General features: G+C 41.6%; 1 protein-coding gene across 1 annotated transcript; it reads right to left on the bottom strand.

Annotated features, from left to right (window-relative positions):
* Positions 1-863: 863 nt before the first annotated feature.
* On the bottom strand, positions 864-24,061 carry PROC (protein C, inactivator of coagulation factors Va and VIIIa). The gene is made up of 16 exons (XM_081006368.1): positions 23,733-24,061; positions 23,117-23,205; positions 22,036-22,196; positions 21,436-21,460; positions 20,548-20,658; positions 19,230-19,376; positions 16,871-16,965; positions 15,911-16,028; positions 13,957-14,538; positions 7,821-7,981; positions 7,053-7,077; positions 6,546-6,659; positions 6,010-6,144; positions 4,542-4,873; positions 3,400-3,517; positions 864-2,043 (listed from the first exon to the last, which is right to left on the bottom strand). The coding sequence occupies exons 2-16, from the start codon at positions 23,196-23,198 to the stop codon at positions 1,469-1,471; spliced, it is 2,781 nt and encodes a 926-aa protein (XP_080862494.1). The 5' UTR covers positions 23,199-23,205; positions 23,733-24,061; the 3' UTR covers positions 864-1,468.
* Positions 24,062-25,142: the final 1,081 nt, after the last annotated feature.

The following is a 25,142-nucleotide window of genomic DNA, read 5'->3' as shown; positions in this document are numbered from 1 at the left end:
GCAGGTGTTTGCTTGAACAGCATTGAACACATCCCCTTCTTTATACATTACTGTAAGTAAGAAAAAGGCACATGTGGGATACTAGAAACCTAAGTGGACTTGAAGAAAATACTTTGCTACTGTTTTTGTGTGATGGAATTCTGCTATCAGGTTATATAACTGCCTGTTCTTCTTTTGCTCTGTAACATTGATGATGAGAATGAGGAAAAATCGCTTTTAATTTCAAAAGCTTTCTATAAGCTATCTTTGTTATAAAATATAATTTACAATAATTGAATAATCATGAGAACGTCACAAAAATCCATGTCTTAAGGCAATACTTCTGTCGTTTGTTGAACCAGTTTCCTCTTCGTTATATGTAAACTGAAAAGCAGAGATTAAATCAGTTTTAGACCTGGCATGTAAACAGGGGCAAAGCCATGTCTTGAAATCTTGGTTTATTTAATCCCCAGTTTCCTGGATTGAACGTAAGTGGAAACGGTAGTTTAACAAACCCAGAGGGAATTACCTTATGAGGAGAGTGGCGGCACAGTCCACCCCCGGAAGACATTGATAATATATTTATAGAAGCAAAATGAAATAAATTTAGACACAACACATGGGTGGGTGGTGAGATCAATGTCTCTCTGAGCAGCTCCCTGCTGTGGATGTAAATTGCCCCCTCATTGTTCATCAGTCTCCACAGATCAGCAGAAAAGAGAATTGGCTACACCCCATTGTGTGAAGATGGCCCTTTGGCCAAAGAAAGCTAACTATTCCTGCTCTAGAGAATTTAAAGGAATTATACCTCTCCTGTGCTGTCGAAGCCAAAAAACATTACAGTAACATGAGTGGCTAAGTGTATGCCAGAATAACTTTCCATATTGGACACTTGAAAAATTATTTAATGATGTTTTTTATGCCATTAATCTGAATGGGTGCCAGGGACACGACAGACCAAGTGTACATACATTTCCCATGCAAAACAGCAATTGCCTACAATTCTTACGTTCAAAAATGAAGTCCAAAAATATGACTGTTACTTCGTAAAGTATTTGGGGTTACTTAAGTCACCATGCTCAGCAAGGTGGGGGGCTGCAGACTAGATATTTAATGAAGTTTAAGTTGGAATAATTATGAGAAATAAATTGCCGTGGCTAGGTAACATTGATAGCTTGAGTCCTCTTTCACATCCTGGTTACTGCCTCAAGACTACTGCAAGATGTATGTGTGTAGAACAGTGAACTAAACTTACTACACACTATTACTCAAAGGAAATTGGCTACAAAATCTTCATTTTAAAAAAGTTATTAAATTAAAGTTATTCCCAGCTGAAGATGTGTATGTAAATTCTCCCATGCCTCATATTTCTGGATACTGGAGCAACTTTCAAGAACAGCTGAGGAAGCAGTCCTGCAGTGTTAACTGTGTACACAAGTACTTGCAAATAATTGTCAAATGTGCAGAGTATACTAAAAAATTGCTTCCGTTACAGGGAACGTGAAAGTCCTTCCGAATCAGTCGTGCTTTCAATGGTTTCTTTTATCCATGAAATGTAGTTGGATACTCGTGTGTAAGCCCCATATTTTCCCACTTTGGCGCAGCCTTCCCCCCAGCTGACAATCCCCAGGAGATACCAAGTGCTGCGGTAAGCTACAGCAAAAGGTCCTCCACTGTCTCCTTTACAAGCATCTTGTGCTTCTTCAGCATAGCCTGCACAAAACATGTTGTCAGTGATGAGCTTCTCGGTTGACGGCCGGCAAGTGTCTGCACTCACAATAGGCAAGCTGACTTTCATGAGGAAGCGAGTTGACTTACCCTTGCTATGTGTAGCACCCCATCCACTAACCATTCCTGATGCCCCCTCTCCAATCAGTAAAGTAGTTAGCTGAGGGTTGGGAAGGCAGATGGGGAGTACGTGCTCGCTGAAAACCACACTGCTGGTCAGCTGGATCAACGCAATATCATTGTTAAAGTTGGTAGAGTCATACTGAGGATGTTTCCAGTACTGTCGAACTCCCACCTTTTGTTCATGCCGTTCTCGCTGATGTTTGTCAAAATCTCCTGAAAGGCAAATGAAATGTAAGAAGAGTGTGATACCTTTGTGCAGTTAGTTGTTCCTAATGGAAGCAGGGTAGGGGGCAGGGAATTAAAGCTGATTTTTAAATAGCCTTAGGAGAAATAGGAAAAGGATCCAAAGAAACCAATTTTAGTGTGCAGATCCAAAATGTTTTAAGTCACAGTCTCTTATTCAATTAATGTTCTGCCATAAGCCGGCAGCTTATGTGGGTATTAGGTTCCAGGGATCACACCAAAAGCCAAAACTGTGTACAGGTGTCTCCCCACTTAGGCAAGGGTTACGTTCCAGGACCCTGGGCATGTAAGCGAAAATCGCGTAAGTGGGGAGCACCCTCTAAAAAACTCTAAATGCCCATTTTCTTCCTGCTCTCCAGCTCTCTCCCCAATCCAGACCAGAATATCTGGAGTTGAAGCTCTTGGGTTGGCTGGAGGCTGGAGTATGCGTGGAAAAGCAGCGGCTGCTGCTGCACTACCCCACACAACAGCTGTTAGGTGGGGCAGCTAAGCAGCCTAAACAAAGCCCCACTATGTCTCCAGTCTCTTCAGGGCTTCCTCCACCCAAACTGATGTCCTGATGGCTCTGGTGAGGTTTCCTGTAGCTCTCTCTTGCTATTTCCTGGTATGATTCCATCTATCTATCTATCTATCTATCTATCTATCTATCTATCATCTATCTATTTCCTTCCTGGCACTGGACATATAAGCTGTCACACGCAGGTGGGGGGTAGGGGCGCAGGGCGCCTGTGTAGTAAAAAAACATTGGGTTCAATGGCAGGTGCCATTGCCAAAGTCATTTTTCCCATACAGTGGTACCTTGAGTTACAAACACCTCAGGTTACAAATGCTTCAGGTTACAAACTCTGCTAACCTGGAAGAGTTACCTTGAGTTGAGAACTTTGCCCCAGGATGAGAACGGAAATCATGTGCCGGCGGCACAGTGGCAGCAAGAGGCCCCATTAGCGAAAGCACGCCTCTAGTTAAGAACAGTTTCAGGTTAAGAATGGACCTCTGGAACAAAATAAATTTGTAACTAGAGGTACCACTGTAAATTGAGGGTTTGCTGTATTGCACTTCAATATAATGGTCAGGGGTCCCTTTACCTTTTATCAAGTCTTCCATGAAAGTGCACCTATAAGTTTAACTTAAAAACTGGCAATTTGTTGGGTGGTGATAACAACATTGGAAAAGTTTGTAATTATATGCACTAATCTCAATGACCTTGAAGGCTCTTTAAAAAAAAATAGTGAAACAATGATAGATGTAAGAGTTCATTGTATCTTCTTGGGGGCATGCTTGGAAAAGAACAAACCGTGCAATCTTTTGATTGTCCTTGTGGCTCACCTACAGTAACTTGATGTGGGATAACTGTATCCAGGCAGTGTGCTGCAGTGAGCACCCACCGACTGCTGATTAAGCTGCCACCACAAAAACCGTAACCTCTTTTATTTTGGAGCAGTACCTACGGGGAGAAGTAACACTGTTGATTCACTCAATCAAATATGCATATACTCTACACAGCAGTCATGCCTGCCCTGTGGAACACCCTCCCATCAGACGTTGAGGAAATACTGTAAAGAACTATCAGTCTTTCAGAAGACATCTGAAGGCAGCCCTGTATAGGGAAGTTTTTAATGTTTGATGTTTTACTGTGTTTCATGTTTTAATTCCTGGAAGCTACCCAGAGTGGATGGGGCAACCTAATCAGATGGAGGCATATAAGATTGTTGTTGCTGCTGCTGCTACTGCTGCTACTGCTACTACTACTACTACTGCAGGCATGTTCAGATAGGAACCTTTAACAAGAAAACAAAAATCCAAGGAAAGGAGATCAATAACCAGCAATGTAGGGAGAGATGAAGGAATACATGTATGGGAATTTTCTTTCAAGGTAATTCAGTTATTTAGCTGTGAAACAAAATGCAAGAATGGGGTCTTATAGAGAGATATAACGATGTGCAGCAAATGTCTCTATGTATGTGGGATACATTTGTAGCTTCCCACAGGATCAAGCTAACAGACATTAGGGGACTATGTTCCAACAAAGGCCCATCTGCATTATACATTTGAAGCAGGATCACACTACTTGAAACAGCCATGCTTTCCCCCCAAATAATTGTGGGAACTGTGGTTTGCTCAGGGTGCAATTTCCAGAGTAGTTTAACCATCACTCCCTCTTCTCGTGAAACTGGGAATTACAGCTCTCTGAGGGGAACAGAGGTCTCCTAACAATTCTCAACACCCTTAACAAAGTACAGCTCCCAGGATTATTTGGGAGAAGCCATGGCTCTTTAAAGAGCTTTAAATGTACAGTGCAGATGGAGCCATGCTGTTGAAGGGGAGGTGATGACAGATGTTCACTGTGCAGACACAGTGCTATTTTGCTGTTTGTTTAAAGATAATTCACTGGTCATATGACCTGGCCCTGCCATTGCACAACTACAACAATGTAAAGTGAGGCAATTTTGTCAAAACAGTATCTGTACCTGCCAGGGACAGCCTCCTGGGCGGCAGAACGAGCCTCCAACTACCCTGGAACCATCCATTTCAGCACTGTCATTGAAGCTGAGCCAGCTGAAGGAGTCTGTGAAGTTTCCTTTCATTTCTTCAGTGCCTTCTTCCTCAGCCTCTCCCTCCATTGTGTCATTCAGGCTTGCTGAGGAGTTGTAAGCCGATGACTGATTCCAGTGGGCCTCGTTCTCCTGAGCAACTCTTGTATCCGTCCCAGTCATATCCCAAGCAATAGTTTGGTTGTACTCTTCTGATCCTTCCTTGTTAGAGCGTGTTGATCTCTTAACCAGTCCACAGGGAAAGCGATCTTAAAAGGGGTGGGATTAGACAAATTTGCTGTGTGTAAAGCAGTCTGTTTAGACAAGTAAATGAAGGTGGCAACACCACATGACATTTCCTGGCATTTATATCCCATTGCTTGTAACATGAAAAGTGAGGAACCTAAGGAAGAATAATCACTTTCAACACCTCAGAAGATTTCTGCCCCACCCCTTCTGAATCAATGAAAAAAGGGGGTGGGGAGAGAGAAACATTCCCTACCTCCTTAACTGTACCAAATCCTTAGAGATAGGATTGGGAAGACCCAGGTTCAAATTCCTCCTCAGCCATGAAGCTCATTAGGTGACCTTAGGCCAGTGGTTCCAGCCTATCCTACTACCTCAAATGGTTGGTATGAAAATAAAAGAGAGAACCATGCACTTTGCCCTAAGGGCCTAGGTGGAAACGCAGCATATACATGTGAATAATAAGCATTCAAAAACACTGTAATGTACAGATAGGCCAGGATAATTGGTTCCCATTTCTGAAGGGTGTGAATTAGTATTGGGAAACAGAGAGCCAAAAGGTTGGTGGTATGGTGCATCCAGTGCTTTTTTTCGGGGGGGGGGGGACACAGGGGTATGCATACCCCTAAACATTTTGTGAATCTAGGTGTGGCCTCATTGAGGGGCAGTATTTCAATATGAGTAGGAAAATGAGAGTACCCCTAAACATTTTTTAAAAAAAAAAAACACACTGGATGCATCAGACAGGAATCAGCTGTTTGGAAATTCCTTATGGGGGTGGAAAGCTTAATTCATAATTTGGAGTGGCCATTAAGTGGCAGCAGGTGCAATTACAATTGCATAGCAAATAAAAACATGCTGCAGGATACAGTTCATTTTAGTGGGATGTTTGGCTCTAGGTGTTCACAAAATGCAAGCTTGGCCCTAGGCAAACAATGAAGCATGCAGTTAATACGGTATCTATGTTGCTAGAATGATTGTGCTGGTATGAACGTAGGAGATACTTTTCACAGAATTATAAACTCATTCTAAGTGGCTAGGAGCAAGCCAACCTTGCTTCAACTTTCAGCAGCAGGAGGGAAAAATGAGAACGAAACATTTTGTAAGATGGAAAGCGCTATTCCAAAACATGAGGGGCATCTCAATCAGTATTGAGTACCTGATGGTGTGCACCTCTCTCCATCTTCACTTAGTGTATACCCCAACGCACAGGAACAGGTCACTTGAAGCGAACGTTCATTGTCATGGCAATATTGCCAGCAGCCACCATTCTTGTACCAGCATTCAGATTTCTCTGCATTAGAAGTATACATTTTATTTTGGATCATTATTTATCATGTGTAATGGATGCTATGATATGGCTGCATAATAGGCAGTCATTATACGTAACATGTCATAGATGCTATTACATAATAGCAACAGGTGCTGTAATGCAGCTACACGGGCAACAGAAGGACTTCTGCCAAAGAAATCTGGAAACTGTAATATATCCCTCAGAGATAAGGGTTCCCAGCACCCTTAACAAACTCTAGTTCCCAGGATTCTCTGGAGGAAGCCATATGTTTTAAATGTGCATTGAACTGTTTTCAGTTTTGTACTTAAGCCATTCAGTGTTATTGGCTGGCATATAAATATCTTAAGGAAGCAAGCAAACAAGGTAACAAATGTTCATATCAGCCCATATTCTGTACTCACCTATTTCACAGTGGCTCCCTCCAAATCTGGGAGGACAAGTGCAAACAGTTATATACCGTTTAACCTTGCAGATGCCACCATTCTTACAAGGATTCTCTTTACAAGTGTCCAAATCTGTATGAAAGGAGAGAAGCTTGTGATAAAAATCAAGACATTAAAAAGATGGCCTTGCGGGGGAGAGAAGTATTTATTTATTTAAATGCTTTACGCTCTGCAATACACAACACAGTTAAAACATTAAAATTACATACAAAATTAATGTCGGCAAAACTTTGCGACACTTAAACGGGGAAGATGGGGAAAACAATCTAACACATTTCAGTATACTTTTTTTAAAAAACTCAGCCTAGCAAGCCAAAAGCCTGGCAGAAACAAAAATGTATTCAATGAACAATGGCAGATCAAGAGGGATGAGACCAAAGGAACCTTCTGAGGGCTTTATTGGCCTTCATTTTGCTTTAGGAACCATTTGACAGCACAAAAAAGAAGGAAATGAAAATCTCTTACTGTTGTACATGAACCAAAACTCCACCTGCAAAATGGTAAAAAATAAAATATTGGGTAAACAGGCTGAAGAATACTAGGGGAAAGGACTTTCCATTTTTTTAAAAAATATATAAATGACTTTCTGTATTAGTTAAATTAAGATACATCTGATGGATGAAACTGCCTACTTCTATATATTGCCATCCCCCATTGTTCCAGTGCTACAAATCTTTGCCTTACTAACTCAGGTTCTTACATAGTACACTGATCCCATTCATACTGGGTCTGGGTCATAGGAGAGAAAATAGGCAGTGACCCCACCTACCTCTTCAGTATAACATTCCGTAGAACCTGTGGAAGTTGGTGTAAAGCCCACCCATCATACTTGAGAGTATGGGTAAGGCAAGACACTTTCGTTATGTTTAATCATTGATTTTATTTGTTGATTTTGATAAGTTATGAGTTTGAGTTATATATTTTCTAACTATTTCCCCCCTCTTCCTTCCCATCCTTTCTTCCATATGTCTTTTAGACTGTAAACCTGAGGGCAGGGACGGTGTTCATTTTTTAAAAATGTGCAAGTTGCTCTGGAAGGTTTTCCAGCTAAAGAGTGGGATAACAAATAATTACAAACAAACAATTATGATGTTGATCCATATGAGTGGGACAGCAGACTATTCTATGCCCATCTGATGTGATTCACTCTGTGGGGTATTTGGATAGGTATATCTCATTGTATTTCACAACTGTCCAAACCAGCATTAGATTTCCTCAAGTTCAATTCCTCACCGTTTTCTCCTCTGATTTGAAAATCTCTCTTGCCTCTTCAAACGAACACTTTTCTTCATTGCATTCTCTTTCCATATTTCCTTGGCGAACCTCCTCCAAGAAATGGTTGGCACGTTTATGAATTCTCAGGATTTGGCTTGCCTCGTCTTTTCTCAAAAAAACTACCAGTATGAAAGCAAAATGAGCTGGCACTATGAACCTTGATTCTTCCATTCAAACTGCAATCCTGCAGACTTCATTCAACAATTTTATACCAACAATTTAGTAAATAAAAAAAGTTAAGTAACTGACCAACAGTGTCACAGATAACTCAGTTCTCTCCCCCCCAACATAAAACCTGCCCCCCCAATAAATTCTGGCTACACCCATGTCTCTCAGAATAGCAAAATGCAGCTCCCTGCTTTTCCCGACAGCAGCAGCAGCAGCAGCAGCAGCAGCAGCAGAACCAAACACAAAATGAATGGACGCCCAGGAAACCCAGGGGAAAAGCACCAATCAGAAGAGCCAGAAGGAGAAGGTAAACCAATCAGATAAGCTGGAAGCAGGAAGACCCCTGAATAAGTTGTGGCTTGGTCTTTTGGCTTCTTTTGATCTAGGTGCTGCTCCTCTCTGGCTTCAAGTGCTGTCGCTGAGCTGCTGGAGCAGACGTCTCCCAAGGCAGGCCGCAGGCATCAGCACTGGCATCCGTGCCAGTGGTGGCCACTTCACCTGCAGACAACCAGCAGGTTCAGTAGCAGGATCTGCCACTCCTGAATCACAGAATCATAGAGTTGGAAGGGACTAAAGCATCATCTAGTCCAACGCCCTGCAATGCAGGAATATGAGCTAAAGCATCCATGACAGATGGCCATCCAACTTCTGTTTAAAAACCTCCAAGGAAGGAGCGTCCACCACCTCTCGTAGGAGTCTGTTCCACTGCCGAACAGGATCCTGCCACCTGAGGCAATGGCCTTGTGGTGTGTTGTTTTTGTTTATTGAGTTTATATACCGCCCTATACCCAGAGGTTTCAGGGCGGTTCATCATAGTGCTGGCCCTGAACTTGGTACCCTTTCATCACATACATGACAGAACATTAATTACAGTATACAGTGACATCCACTAGACTCACATTTGAAAGTTTGGAATAATGTTTCCCCATAGGGATCTGTGGTTTGGGCAAGGCGGCTGGGTAGAGGAAAGTGTTTAACAAGGGGTGGTGGTGTTATGTTCCCATGTTTCCTTTGAAGACCCAATACATTTTTTTAAAAATATATATTCAGGCTGAAATCCTAAACACATTTACTAGGAAGTAACACACTCAACACAAGTAAGCATGTAGCAGGAATTAGTTCCAAGTAAGCATGGATAGGATTCTGTTGCATGTCTCCTTGTGTGTAGAGCTAATGACACTAGGTCATCCCCCCCCCCCTTATGTAATACAGTAAGTGATAGGGGAAAATATTTGCTGACAGTGATGCAATTCCAGGGTTAATCCCAGGGTAGAAATTATGCGAGTAAAATGGAGGCCACAGCAGTGATTTAGGATGGAATTCCTCTTGTGCTTACAGTTAAGTACTGATAGTGTTAAGTCTTAGCTATGGTATGGATATTCGTATTGTCCTCTCTTTTTTACAGTAGGGGTAGCCAACCTTTGGCCCTCTAGCTGTTGCTGGACTACAACTCCCATCAACCCCTGACTAATGGCCATGCTAGTTGGGGCTGATGGGAGATAAAGAATCCAACAACATACGGAAGACCACAGGTTAAGCCACCTCCGATCTACAGTCACAGTTGCACTCTGTGGATAATAAGTACCTACCTGACAATGAACCTGGTAGGCTGCTGTAGAGGGAGTACACTAGTAAAAGCAAGGCCACACCTGAGGAAACTTTAGCCATTATACAGCTGAAGTGGGTAGACTATTTAGCGGGATTTGGCGTATAAGTTACCTACACGTGGAAGAAAAAGAACACCAATGTATTGCTCAAACACAGGAGTTGAGAGATAACCAGGAAAAATGGGAGCAAAACCAGGGGAGTGGGGACTGGATTAAGGGAGAAACAAATAAAGAAATAAAGGGATTAAAAGGCAAGAAAAATTCACAACTTTGAAGGATTTTAACTATCGTCTAAAACCAGTCAGTTAATGTATTGCAATAGTAACTCAGATGCTCTGCTCTTACTGTCAAATCTGCACGTGGAGAAGATGAAACCCTCTATTAAGTTCACACTCAAATAGCAAAGAATAGTTGCATTTTATTGGGAAAGCTGATATCTTGAGCAGAGAAGCCAGTTCCTTTGACTGTCCTGTTTGAAGTCTGAGGAAGGCATGAGATTGGCATAGCTTATCCGTTGACTTTCTTACAGTTACTGATGGATGCCAGATAAAATTTTCAAGTAACACATTTACTTCCAATCTTTACAGGGTAAGGGCATCAAGCAACTGAAACCTCATCAGAAATGAAATGGTATGGATGTTGAAAGGAAATGTGCAAAATGAAAATTCCAGGTTCCATCTAACACCACTTTTCCTAAAGGAAGCAGCCCCCAGGACAATGTAAGATAAAAAGACTGTGGTCTCTTACCTGATTAGGAAGGACAAAGTGCTATTTAGATCAACAGGAAAGAAAGCTATGGGAATTTATCTGTTGATGATTAATCTACCACAAATATTGACAAAGTAGCCTGGGCCCTCTGGATGGGGCACCCTTTCAGCTGAAAGAAAAGAGTATTTAATTCAAAAGCTGATCAGATCCTACAATGCCATTACAGTGGTACCTCGGTTTATGAACTTAATCCGTTCCGGAAGTCCGTTCTTAAACCAAGGCGCGCTTTCCCTAATGAGGCCTCCTGCCGCCAGTGCCCTTCCACCGTTTAGATTTTGTTCTTAGACTGAGGTAAAGTTCACAAACCAAGACACTACTACTGGTTTTGCAGAGTTCGCAAACCGGATCGTTCGTAAACAGGACTGTTCTTAAACTGAGGTACCACTGTACTCTAATTATGGTGCTTTTTAAATATAAATGTTCACACTTCAAAGGGGTGTGCCCACCATCTGAGCTAAGCCAGGTGCCTGCCAGAGAGAGGGCCTTTTCCTACAATTTTTACCCGTATGTTCTCAATCTGCTTTTCATGCTCCAGGTCATGGATTTCTTCACAAGTGTACACATCCTTTATATACAATGCTACTCCTCCTTCCTTCCTGTTTAAGCTATTCCTTTTGAACAGGTTATATCCCTCAATTCCTACATTCCAGTCATGAGTCTCATCCCACCAGGTTTCAGTAATGCCTACCAGGTCGTATTTGCCATCCTGTATTAAAAGCTCCAGTTCATCTTGTTTGATTCCCATACTCTGTGCATTTGTGTAGAGACAACTGAAACCATGAATTGTTCCCTGCAGCTGCTTCCTTCCTGTAGTTTCTTGCCCTTTAGCAGGTTTCTGGAGTGCCACCTCCATTTCCTGTGCATCAATGAAACTATTATCCCCAGTGCCAGGTGCTCTTTTGTCGTTCTTATAGTTTTCTCTCTCCTCCTCAAGATCTATTTTAAAGCTCTCCTGATCAGATTCCCAAGACACATTCTTGCCAACTGCTGTGAGATGCAGCCCATCTCTCGCCAGAAGTCCTACTTCAAGGAAGAGACCATGATCCAAGAAGCCAAATGCTTCCTGATATACCACCTGCACAGCCAGTGGTTTACCTCAAGTATTTTCCTCTCTCTTCATTGGCCACAACCTTCAACAGGAAGGAGTGATAAAAAGGCTATCTGTGCCCCAAATCTCTTTAGCTTCCTTCCCAGTGTCTCACAGTCCCTTCACTATGTGTTGCAGGTTATGTGTGGCAGTATTATTTGTACCCACATGAATCAGAAAGAAGGGGTAGTGGCCAGTGGGCTTTAGAAGACTTGGGAACTTCTCCGTCACATTGTGAATCTTTGGACCTGGAAGACAGCACACCTCCTGTGACATGCTGTTTCCTCCACACAATACTGCCTCTGTTTCCCTCAGTAGGGAGTCACCTATCACCACCACTCTCCTCCTCCTCCTCCTCCTCCTCCTCCTCCTCCTCCTCTGGGGAGTAGCGGGAATCATTCTATGGGATAGGCCTTCCAAAGGCTGCTTGGAGTGTTCTGAGGTCTGCTTCTGTTGTTCTCGAGTCTTCCCCTCTTGTTTCTTGGGAGTTTATTTTGATATTGTTGGGATAAGTTACAAACTTATGGTTTGAGTATTTCCTACTCCTTCCTCCCAGCTTGTCATCTCAAGGCTGCAATTCCGTTTCTCTAATGTCGTCTCCACAGAAGGTAGCAAGTACGTTATCAGCACACTCATCCACGGTCAGTAGCCTTGGATCTGATAGGGTTAGATCAAGAATGGAAAAAGACTCCTCCAAATCCATTGCCTCCTGTCTCTTTATCCACTGGGGTGGGAATAATTGTTCTGTGCACTGTACTAGACTCTTGCAATGGGTGATCTTTCTCCACCTTGGGGGCACTCCCATCTATCTTGGTGCTCAATCTCAGTCAACCCAACTCTATCAAGTAACTCTGCATGTTGTCCTGTTGCTTGAGGTGTAGCTAGGCAGGCCTCAAGTTGCTGCATCTTCTCTTCCAGCGAGACAACCAGCTTGCACTTAAGTGTACTGTTGCTTGTTCTCTGGCAGAATGACAAACATGGCACAGGTGTTACAGATCACTGCAGCAACTCCCTCGCCCTCCATGTCTCCGGTCCTATGCACACTAAGTGACAGAACTCTGGGCCTCCCCCTTTAAACTCCCAACTAAATGAGCTAAGTTTGACTGCTGCTGGTTGCTAACACCTCCCTCAGTTTTATGGTGTTATTATAATTTGGTGGCTTTTACCTGCTGCTTCTTTTGGTATTTACATTTTAATTTTTTGATTCTTTTTTGTGAACCACTCTAGAAATATGATTAAGATATCAAGACTTTAAATAAATAAACAAACCCCTGCCTGAAATGCTTTCCACAATCAGGTCTTCTGAAGGCATTGTGAACTTTTGCACCAAACTTTCTACGCGTATACTATTTGCCAGCAAAAAAGATGCTTTCTGGAAGGCAAATGTACTTCCTCCCCAGAGCCACAGTTATTTATTTTTATATTTTCTGCTTATAGCAGAAACCCACACTGTTAAATATTTGATATTTGGGAGCTGGGGGACAGAATATATTATTTACTGTGCGCTGAGACACAGTCTTTCCCTCAGGCGCTCAAGGCAGATATTTATATTATATTATATTAATAATTATTTTCAAAGCATTTTCAGAGGCTTGCTCACTGATTAAGCAACTGGAAAACATAGAAAATTGCAACAGGCAATAAAAATTCAGCATAAAAACAAATCACAAAATTAAAAAGGCCCAGGCAAATAGAAAGAGAATAATCATGGAGCCAGTCAAACCTCTCAGGGGAGAGAGAGTTCTAAAAATACTACAATGAAAGCAAGAAATGCAAAATGTAAACATTAAGACAACAAAATTATTTTGGCTCTTGGCAGTCTCTTCAGGAACAATCCGACCTTCCCCTCTTCTGCCCTCCCCACAGGGCTCACAGTTCTTTAAGTACAGTAAACATGCAACTTACATGGGGGTTACGTTCCAGGAATTGCGCATTAAGCCAAACTCACATATAGTCGATATACACTGTGTGCAATGGCAGGTAGGATTGCTAAAGTCATTTTTCCCCAGACACCCACCCAATTTCATCCTCCTTTTTAATTTTTATTTTTATTTTTTGCCAGGCACATAAAGCTGAATGTGAACAAGAGACTACCTTGGTCAGCCTGACCAGTGATGCCAATGGGTTACAGGGTGGTCAGTAGAATAGAAGCATCTCCAGTCTGTCTCTATGGCAGAACAGACCTCCTAAGCCTGTTCCAAGGTCAAGAGGTTAAAGAGATGGTGTTATGGACAACAGCACCAATCTCTGTCCCACACGTGTTATTATGTGGGTGGCTGTGGCTGCAGTGATTGGCCTGTGGCTCCTAACAACCTGCCACTCCTGCATGTGGCCTTGGAACCAAACAAGTTGTCCACTTCCTGATTTAAGAAATGCAACACACAATACATACTCACTTTGTATACTCTGTATTTATTAGCAGAAGACAATGGGCATACTGAGTGTATTGCCAAAGTAGTCCCTCATCTTTCTTTTGTGACAGTGTTTGGTGAGAGTATGCTATCTTTCATTTGCTGATAGATCCAGTCAAGATATGCACTGACTTTGGTGTAGATTCCAAAGTTATCAATTGCTCCACAGCCTTCTCCCCAGCTCACAAGTCCAATTAAGAACCAAGTGTTCTTGAATTTGGTGACCATAGGGCCACCACTGTCTCCATGACAGGAATCCCGGTTATCTCCCAGTATCCCGGCACACAGCATGTTTTCCGAGACAGAATTCAACATAGAATTGACACAGTCATTCCGTGGTGCCACAGGGATTTCAATATAGTTGAGAACAGAGGAGTAATTCACCTTCGAGTCCTCACTCTGGCTCCCCCAGCCTGTCACCACAGCCTGTGTCGCTTCTCTCTCCAAGTGCTCTGCCAGCTTCTTGGAAGGCAGGCAAATAGGAATTGTGAACTTGTTGACAAGAACTGGGCGTTGTAGGTGCAGCAGTGCAATGTCATTTTCAGAGGTAAGTTCAGAGTAGTTTTCATGAGGCAATAACTTGTCTGCAAAAATAGTTTGCTCACTTTCTTCTGTTCGCCGGCGATAATATTTACCTGTAAGGGCAATAGGGAAACTTGGAAAGTGTCTCTTGGGATCTAAGTCAACCTTACCTCTCTCAAAATACTTTAGCAGAACTCATAAAGAAGAGGTTGTATTTCTTTCTTGCATTTCAGGCTCAGCAAAATCCAAATCCGTAACAGGAACAAGTGGCAGTATAAAAAAGGGCCTGTATGCCTGCAGAATTTATGTGTAGAGTATAAAAGGCTCGTGTCCCTGCAGAATTTGTGTACATTCAGCAGAATTGTATACCACACCGTACTTGTAACAGTGAGGTCGTACCATAAAAAGCACAAAGAGGAAGAAAAGGAGAGAGTGCAAATATATATATCCAGATTTGGATTGAATCATGGCCAGGGAGAGGATTCTTACAGTTCATAAGCAAGTAGTGAATGAGAAGAATGGTTTTGTGCACTGCAGGGCTGTACTACTTAAAACTAGAGGTCAGAGATCATATGCTTGAATGTGCCCTTCCTGCATATAGAAAGCAATACATCGGGGAGAAATGCCTGACTAGCTGTCTTCCAGAAATACTGTTTTGTTTTGTTTTTTTTAACTGTGAAAACATCAGGATGCAACAAGAGCTCTGCTGGATAGGCCAAAGGCCCGTCTATTCCAGTATCCTGTTGTCAGAGAGATGCCTACTGAAAAACCACAAGCAAGGCTTAAATGCAACAGCACGCTCTCCTGCTGCAATTCCTAGCAACTTGTATTCAGAGGTATACTGGCTTCTACAATGGAGGGAGGACTTAACTAACATGAATTTGTTTAACCTTCTTTTGAAGTCACCAAAGTTGATGGCTATCACTACATCCTGTGAGAGTGAATTCAATAGTTTGAAGATGCACTGTATAAAGAAGTATTGAACTATTCTGAGAGAGGGAGAAACACTCTCTCCTTTCTACATCATGCAAAAGTTTATAACTTCTAACATGCCCCCCTTTGCTTGTCTTTCCTCTAAACTCAAAAGGCCTTTGTCATACCAGCACCAGGAGTCATGCCAGCATGCAGAACCCATAGCTGCAACCAAAGGAAATGTTTTACCATGTGATTTGCTGATGTATAAATTCCATCCCTACTCCAAAGCAGCACAAACCCAAGATAGAATTTTTATTCCCTTTATGTCAGTTCCATATATCAGGTTTGCAGTATGCTAACTTCCATAATTTCAGCAAGAGGTGACCAGATCTTTATATCTGTTCACATGTGTTAGTACCAGTCACCACATTTAGTCTTTTCAGTCTAGACTGGACCATACTCCCTGCATCTATGGCTTGGACATTACTTAGTTTGAAAGAATTTAAATAGTATTGATTGAGGGTTTTGTTGTCCCATATTAAAAAGAAATGCAGTCATGATTCTCCTTACCAAATGTCAGTTTGACTGTTCGTAGGCTTTTCAAACAATGTGCAGCTGTCAGCACCCAGGTGGGGTGAATGAGAACACCACCACACAAAAATCTGCCTGCACTATTGCTCAGCATAACCTGCAACGAAGAAGAAAAAGAAAGCTATTGACTTCATTCATCCATCCTTGACTGCATGTGTCCAATACATCTGTGCTGGTTATTCTACCGACTTAGGTTCCTCCAGATGAGCTATTTATGCAGCATTCCTCCTGACTTGCTTGCACAAAGCTTCTGTGGAGTTTAGATTGTATCTGACCTTTACTGAGCATTTGTTCCGATTTGTTTGTGGGAAGGTTATATGAGCATTCATCATCATTCATTTATTCTGATTTACTTGCAAAGTGTTTATATGTCTTCCCATGAATCATTTGTTCATCCCACACTTTTCAATGCATTTCCTAACTGCAAAAAGTCTGTTTCTTTTTAAAAGTAGGCTTGTTGTGCTAGGGCGACAGAACACTTTAATTCACTATAATTGTGCAAACCTAAAATTTTCAGTATGCGTATGAATTCCACCAGCAAAATACTGACAATCTGGAGGAATCCCCCATATACTCAAGTTGCTGTTCTAGGTCTAGAATGACAAACATTTTCAAATGGCTTTCTGATGCACATCATAAACTTACTTACAGAGATTGATGCATTAAAGTCTTTGGCAAAAACTGAGCTGGTTCCAAGTACTGCATCCACCAGTGAAAGCCAGGACAGGAGAGGGTAAAAAAAGAGTACTTACCTGAAGAAATAATACATACAGGTGGGATCAATGATGATATGAGCAGCCAGAAGTATGAGAACAAGGCCTCACCAGGGGGTCTCTGAAAATAAGAGACACCCCTGGGGTTCTGACAATCATTGAGACTGACAGAAGCAGCAGGGCCTGACAAACCCATTCAAGGCTGAATATTTTTATTAGTTCTTACCTGCCAGGGACTCTGTCCTTTTCTTCCAGGTGTTCCCCCAATTACTTTAGCAGTCTTATAGATGAAATTATGGACTTTTCCACAGGCAAACTCCACTGTAAAAGAAAGAAAAAAGAAAGGCAAGATGAAGGATAACCTAGGAAGGTCTGTACAATTTCTATCACTTTACATCAAAAAGAATCCAGCCCAGCCTTCAAAGCTACTTTGCTGATTTCTGGAAGTTGTATAAATTATCTAAGCTATCTCCTTCCCAATTTCTCATTAGCTCAAGCTGTGGGAAATCCTGAATTCTTTTGGCTTTGTAAGTAATCTGTAGCAATAATATAACACACTAAAATGTTTTAAGTTGTGTTTGTTTGTTTGTTTGTTTGTTTAACTCCTTTGGTACCTTTGAGGCCAGAACTAGATGTTATGCCAAAATATACAGAATCTTAGCCTCTTTTATGCCAAATAACAACATTTTATTGTTCATATGTTTGCTGCTGTGGGCTTCCTTGGGAGGAAGGGTGGGATATAAATCTAGTAAATAAAACAAGAATGCATTTATTATATGATCTGTTGGGTTCATGCATGTGAGCGGTCCCCCCGCCACCAGCATCCATACAATGTTGTCATCAGAATGCCGTTTAACCCAGAGTTACCCTTTCAGGAGGAAATCAAGTAAGTAAAAACAACAACATGACAACCTGGTGTCCAATTTTCGGTTCTCAAATCGAACCTCCACTTGGAAGCATCCACAATCCAGAGAATGTGAAATATGCCTCAGAGCCATTCAACATCTGCATGTTAGTTTAACTTTAGGTCTTTTTGTGTTCATGCGACTATTTTAATTTTAATCTATAAGCTGTTATTGTTGATTGTATATTGCTTTAAATATCTATTTTACTCTTGTGAAAGCAGTCTCAGTTGTGCTTCTGAACTGGTCTTTGACCGTAATGATAAATTATTATTACTAACTTGGTGGTAAAATTCTGGACTCTACCACTTCAGATTGCATGAGGACTTTAATAATTTTCAATGCACCCATTTTTTAAAAAAAACTAATTGCATATTGTACATAACCTGTCAGGAGATATTTTTAGCAACAGCCCATCACCCGAATGTGCCAATTTACCACATGCAGGGAAGTTGTTGTTCTTGTTATTAATAGAAACATGGGGGAATACATTACCCCCCTGAAGATGGTAGAGTCCAGAAATCTACAACCTAATTTTATATATATTATTATGTTTTTTTCCTCACAGGGTGACCCAAATTAAAGACATCCAATAAAATTCTAAAAACACAGCTATACAGATAAAAGGCAGGACATACAGATCCCACTCCACTAAAGGCCACCATGCCACCCTTCTTTTAAATCTAATTTCAGAAGGGAGAGGGGACACTGTGGACATCAGGGGAGACCTCTGTGGGCACCTGTGCACATGCCAGCACCGTATTGGCAACCACTGCCCTAGTACACATGTTTAGGATGCCGTGGAACTTATCTAAGCATGAGCTAATTCCTATTTGCAAAATGGCAGCCCCCCCCCCATCTAAGCGCATTGTACTTCCTGAACATATACACACCCCACACTCTATTGTTGTACTGTGTATTTTGGGTCTATGGACCACAATAAAGCTGTGTGTGTAAAAAAAAAGGTATTTTTTAATGCTTTCACAGCAGCATAGCATGGGTTGTGGGTACCTGGCATCCACTTGAGTTGGCTCCCTCATTTTGCCTAAGGGTAGGACTGTCCTCATTTTCTTTCTTATACTTCATAGTAACAATTAAATACTTGTGAATGCAGCTAGAGAGGCAATACTACTGAATAGTATTTAGAGGCCCAGTATATCTGAAGGAGCGTCTCCACCCCCATCGTTCAGCTCTGAGGGCCTTCTGGCGGTTCCCTCACTGTGAGAAGTGAGGTTACAGGGAACCAGGCAGAGGGCCTTCTCGGTAGTGGCGCCTGCCCTGTAGAACACCCCCCCCCTTTCAGATGTCAAGGAGATAAAGAACTACATAATTTTTAGAAGACATCTGAAGGCAGCCCTGTATCAGGAAGTTTTTAATGTTTGATCATATTTTTAATATTCTGTTGGGAGCTGCCCATAGTGGCTGGGGAAACCCAGCCAGATGGATGAGGTATAAATTAATTTATTATTATTATTTATTATTATTATTATTATTATTATTATTATTATTGTTATTATTACACGGCTATTCCACGATGCCACAGGCCACTGAACAGGAAGAAGGAAGGGGGGGAACACCCACATACCTGATATTGCAAAGAGACTGAATTATAAAATTATGCCTTAAATAATGTGGCTGCCTCTGATTTGAAAAGCCAAGCTCGTGCTTATCCATCTTTCTTACCAACAGGTTCACAAGAAGTATAGTTATCAGCCAGCCGGTAGCCTGAAGCACAACTGCAGTAGCGGTACTGGTCATTGTCTTGTTGGCCCTCATTACAGAAATGTTCACAGCCACCATTGGAAATTGAACAGTTGGTGTAGTCAACCACTGGGCATCAAAAGAAGTAAAATACATGTTGAAAGGAGGCAGTCCTATTCCTTGAAGGAGCTATTTATGTCACTCAACCTTCTCCTCCTCTTAAACTGTGCAGAAACAGAACAATTTGATGGCTGAACGTATTATTTTCATTATTGAACATTTGTCTCCTCCCTCTCTTATGACACAGCATTAACTTTCTGAACATGGTGAGCTGTGCTGGAAATAATGATTCTCCTTGCAGTGAACTACTGGGGGGGGGGGGGTGGAATCCAAACTCAACAGGAAAACAAACTTGACTGACTGTGTTGCAGCTGGAGATAGGGGAGGAATTTCATATAGTTGCATTTAAAGGCAAAACCTACTGAATCCTCACTTTCCCAAACAATATGCAAACAGAAACATCACTGAGTGAACCTCTGTCACCACGAGCTGCAGATTCATAGCTTGTCCTTCCAAGCTCACCTGAAGTGAGCCTAATGAGGGGCACCTTTGAACTGTGGGTCAGGCTAGGATCAGGTGGCTGTCAGATAGCTCAATCTGTAGTTTCAAAACTCTTCTCAGGCTGGAGAATTGCTTTCTACTTGTATGCTGCCCCCCCCCACCACCGTTTTTAGTGGGTCTGTGGCTCCTGCCTCAATACAATATGTACATAGATTTAACAGCCTATATATGAAGAAGCATGTGTACTGAATGAATTGGATTACCAGTCACAATATACACCTCTTACACTTAAGAAAGTTGCCACCACCTTAGCAAACACAAACCTTTTGCTTATTTGCTTTTTAAAAGTGCAGAACAAGTAAGACCTTTCCCTCTGCAGCAATACCCTGGGGACAGGCTGACACGCTACTAATGCTGGATTAGAGAGCTAGCATGTGTTGATAACTGAGCACCAGTAGTATGTTAGCCTGTGTGTCTCCTGTTCATGGAGGGGAGGGAGTAAACCTGACTGCAGGCGGAATATCCTTAACTTCTCACTACTTAAAAAGAAAGAAGCATAACTTTTCCATTTGCAAGTTCTGTAGTTTGTGTACATCAAGAAAGGGGCTTTAGAACAGCATGCATATTCTATACGAAATTGTTGTATTATCAATCTGAACTCGAAGGAATAGAGAAACCCCTTACACAAGAACAACAGTTGCATTTTGATAGTAAAATGGAGAATTGAAGATTATATTACCATATTGGCACTGGCGCCCCTCCCAGCCTTTGTTACAAATGCAGTCAAATCGTCCAATGCCGTCTCGACAGGATCCATCGACACATGGACTGGATTCACACATATCTCCATCTGAAAACACATTTGCAGGGAAACCCAGACCATATGTCGTATGTCTCTTTGCAAGGGAAGAGTTAACTACATCACCCCATTATATAAACTTCCTCTCTTGGTTATGCTTCATCTACAGAAAATATTAGCAAACACAAAAACATTAACTTGCTTAGGACACAGGGGAACTTTACAGTGAAATTCTGCTTCCAGACTACAGAAATAATAGGCTAATCTGTGACCTCAGTGCTCGCCCCCAAGGGTTAAATTGTAGAGATCTTCCGGTGTGCTGCGAACCTCGCTATTAAGGAAATGTGTAGAAAAGTCCTAATAAAACATATCTAAATATGGGGACACACAAATACACGATAGAAAAAAAGAGAGAGAGGTTCCCACTACACTCAAAGTGAAACTTCTTTTTTTTTTATAATAAATTTTTATTAATTTTTTCCACCATAATAACACAAGCCACAAAGCAGAATAATACACAGAAACAGAAAAGGAAAAAAAGAAGAAGAAAGAAAAGAAAAAAATGGGGAGAAGGGAGGGGGGAAAGGGGGGGGGAACAATAAACAAATAAACAATAATAACAAACTTAATTCTTCACAAATCCAACTTTTTAAACATCTTGATTGACTTCCTCAAATCCCTCCCTTCTGAGTTTCCTTGTAATTTAAAAGTAACAGCTTTCCAATATCATTATTAAACTAAAACAATTTCCAATTATAGTCATCTTATTCACTTTTCTTGACATTCTGAATCCCATTTATTTAATTATAGTGAAACTTCTTTACTTACCAAAGTACTTTGTCCAAAACTCCAGCTGAAAGAAACAAAATCGAGGTTAATACTTGAAATGGAGTCTTCTCCATGATTCGATATGGATTCTGCCACACAACATTTCGGTGCAGATAGGAAAATCAACCTCCTTGGAACTAATTATTATTGGACACCACCTACCCAATTTGGCACAAAAAACATGACAGCTGAATAGATTCAGCATTTGGGGAAGCATATTACTACTTTACAGGGATGGCCGACCCAATAGCTTCAGTGAGGCAGTTGCCTCAGGTGGCAGGGCAAGCTGGGAGGGGCACGAGATCAGGGCCCACAAGGAGCACACCGCTGCCATTTCCTGCATTTGCCATTGACATCTGCCACTTGGAAAAGCGAGGTCACAGCTACCGCCACCTGTACCTCTCCAACCTCTTTTTTTTCTCCCCCACTGCCTACAATGTGCTGGGGCTTCCCTGGCCTGCATCTAGTCACCTCAGGTGGCAATGGGGGGGTGGGGGGCGGGGAGGAGGAGGAGGCGGTGGCAGGGGACGCCATTTTCTGTTTTACCTCAAGTGGCAATGGGATTCAATGCTTAGTTCCCAGTCTTTAGCAATAACTTACTGTTGCTTCCTTGGTTTCAAATATTTCACTGGCTTCCTCAAAATCACATACTTCCTCTCGGCATTCCCGTTCCAATGAGCCCTGCTTTAATTCTTCCAAAAAACTATTTGCCCGCTTCTGGATTTTCAGCACTTGGTTTGCTTCTTGGCTGCTATAAAATACTTCAGGCAGAAAACAAAACAAAAATATCCATCTGGGCCATTTATAGCAACATCATGCTATCTGCAGACACTTATTCACGGTGTATTCCCCTTTTATTTTATATAATTGAAGTAGAGGAGAGGGAGAAGAGTTTTTAAAATAGTAAACACTAAATACTGAGGGATTACTAAAACTTGGAAAGGAGAAAATAATGTTGACTTTAGCAGTTTATTTATTTATTAGTCACTTTTCAGGGTTAAACCCTCACAGAGAGATGTGACTCTGAGAGAAATAAAAGGAATGGAACAGCAATCAGAGTATGAAGCACTGAGTGAATGGAGTCAAATAGACATAGGAAAGATGCTGAATTAGATCACCAACATTCTCTTAAGGGAAGTCAACAGTGAAAAATGTTTTTAAGGTATTGGATGCCAGACCTGAAGGGGCCAGGGAAATATTAACTGAAAAGATGTTTCACAACTGCAGGGCCAACACCAGGAAGGCCCTGCCTCATGTGTTCACCAACATAACTAATTTCACCAGTGAGAAGAGACATATGGGTAAAAGCAATCTTCAAAATAATCCAGTTCCAAACTGTTTAGGGCACCAGCACTCTGAATTAGGCCCAGAAACACACTGGTAGCCACGGCTGCCGCTAAACTATCAGAATGGTGTTGATGAATGCTGGGGCCTACCTAACAATGCTTTGCAATGAGATATACTCTATTGTACACCCCTCCTTGCCCAGACTGGCTTCCATGTCAAGTGAAAGCACCGACATTCTAACTCCCTATGTAATCTGAAACTATTTTGAAGAGAATTCTATAGAGAGAGAACGCAACTGTCTCTGGGGCTTGTGCCCTTACTATCGTACCCATAGAAATTTCATAGGACACAGTGTATTTGATAAAGAGTAATGCAGGAAAGAAGAAGGATATACCTGAGCCTTCATGTCCACTAGGCAATATGAAGGCAGCTGAAAACACCGAGAGGGTAAAGATTCTCCACATTGCACAACACATCACACACCTAAGAGAATAACCACCGAAGATCTGACCATTTGTTTTAAGGAAATACAAGCTCCTATAACACTATATATTTGTATTAAGATTTAATACAGTTCCACATTTATAACTGTTATAGTTTACACAGGCATATATATAGTATGGTGGACAGTTTCATACTTATATTTAGACTTATGTACTCTACAGACATTGGAACATTTTTTCCACAGCCACCACTCCTGATCCCATTATATATTTAACTAAATTATGTTTAGCCTTCACAGTAGCACATTCATCCTCCTAAGAAAAAAATTATAAGCAAAACACAAAGTTGCTTTACTGTCTTTGATATCATTGTGTGTTCCCAAAGCAAAAAGAACACCACACTCATGTATTTGGGGGAGAACGCCACACTAAATGTACTGCTGATTCTCTTTCCAGATTTCCCACTGTTATCTCTCCCACTTTTTACCTCTTCTGTTTTTGACTAGGTTAAAAAAATGTTTTAAAAAGGAGAATTAGTACTGGAAAAAAACCTTCCAAAAGACTTACTGATTTCACCAGCTGAATCACAGTTGTCTACTTTTCTGCCATCAGACTCTGAGAATGCTAGTTAATCCCTAACCTCAAATATTTACTCAGACACACACTCAGAGAGCCTTTGTTTCAGTCAAACAAAAACTGCTTCTATGGTATTTCTACAGAGCATTAAGGAAGACCAGGAATCACTTGCTTTCAAACATTTCTCCCCCCTCTCTGGCCTTTTTCTCCAATTAAAGTAAATGACTAGCTGAAGTAAATGTTAGCATTCCATGAACACAGCTATGCTCATAATCCTTGTGGGATTTCCTCCTTCTTAGAAGAAAGAAACCTAATCCACTTCATTTCCATTTTAATCATTTGAAGTTCCATCTTTATCCACCAAGCAATTTCAAGTTGAAACCAGAAGGGAGCACTAGAGAGCTACAATTGTCCGTTTACATCCTTTCCCTCAAGGCATTGGTATGGCACCCATGCCTGTGAAAGGATGATGTTGGTGTACTGGTCTCTAATTTGTCCTTCCCTCTCCTGGTGTTTTTATTGCCTTCAAACCAATTTACCATTTTATTTTGGTTCTCCTATCTACCTGTTCAGTGTTTCGGCAAAGGAAAGCCCTGTTGAATTTTTACACAGCTCTTATCACTAGTAAGCTGATCTTAAGTGTTTAGCCAAAATCTGTCCCTTTGCAATTTCCACCCATTGGTTTTAGTCCTGCTCTCTGCTGCATCACAGAACTTCAGGTATTTGTAGGCGGCTATGAGGCTTCCCCTAAAACTCATCTTCCCTGAGATAAAGATAACCTTCTCCTTCAACCATTCCTCACACAACCTTGTTTCCAGACCCCTCACCATCCTGACCATTGTTAATGTTCTTCTTTAAATGTGATACTCAGAACTAGACATGGTGCTCTGGAAGCAGACGGGCCAATGCAGAACAGAGTGGAAATGCTACTTGGGATCTGAACACTGTGCTTCTATGAAGGCAGCTGCATCATATTGCCGGCACCTAGATCTCTTTCACATGTACTGTTACCAAACCAGATCTGCTCCATTCTATACTTGTGCCGTTGACTTTTAATACCTTTTACATTTCTCTCTGTAGCTTTTAATCTTAATAGTTTTGGCCCAGTGTTCCAGCCTGACAAGATTATCCTGAATGTTGGTTTTGTTTTCTATGGTGTTAGCTATACCTCCCAGCTTTGCATCATCTGCACAGTTGATAAGCACTCTCTCTACGTCATCACCATTTGATGTTGTGCAGAACAGGGCCAAGGATTGAACACTGCGGCACTCCATTCCAGACCTCCCCTCCTGGCTGATGCAGAGCCATGAATACTCACTGGGAATGGTTGTTCAATCAGCCTCAGATCAACCTATAAGTAATACTGTCCAGCCTACATTTTAATCACCGCGTAAACAAAGA

The sequence above is a fragment of the Podarcis pityusensis genome (genome assembly GCF_964106645.2).
Source record: "Podarcis pityusensis genome assembly, chromosome: 5".
Classification (NCBI taxonomy): Eukaryota; Metazoa; Chordata; class Lepidosauria; order Squamata; family Lacertidae; genus Podarcis; species Podarcis pityusensis.
This window is presented reverse-complemented; position numbering and strand designations above follow the sequence as displayed.

Coding starts and splice junctions, on each gene's coding strand:
- PROC (XM_081006368.1), bottom strand. CDS start 23,198: ATGTGTTGTGCAATGTGGAGAATCTTTACCCTCTCGGTGTTTTCAGCT. Junction 19,377..20,547: donor GGGGCGCCAGTGCCAATATG/GTAATATAATCT, acceptor TTTGATGCCCAG/TGGTTGACTACACCAACTGT. Junction 6,145..6,545: donor AGGGAGCCACTGTGAAATAG/GTGAGTACAGAA, acceptor CTTCTAATGCAG/AGAAATCTGAATGCTGGTAC.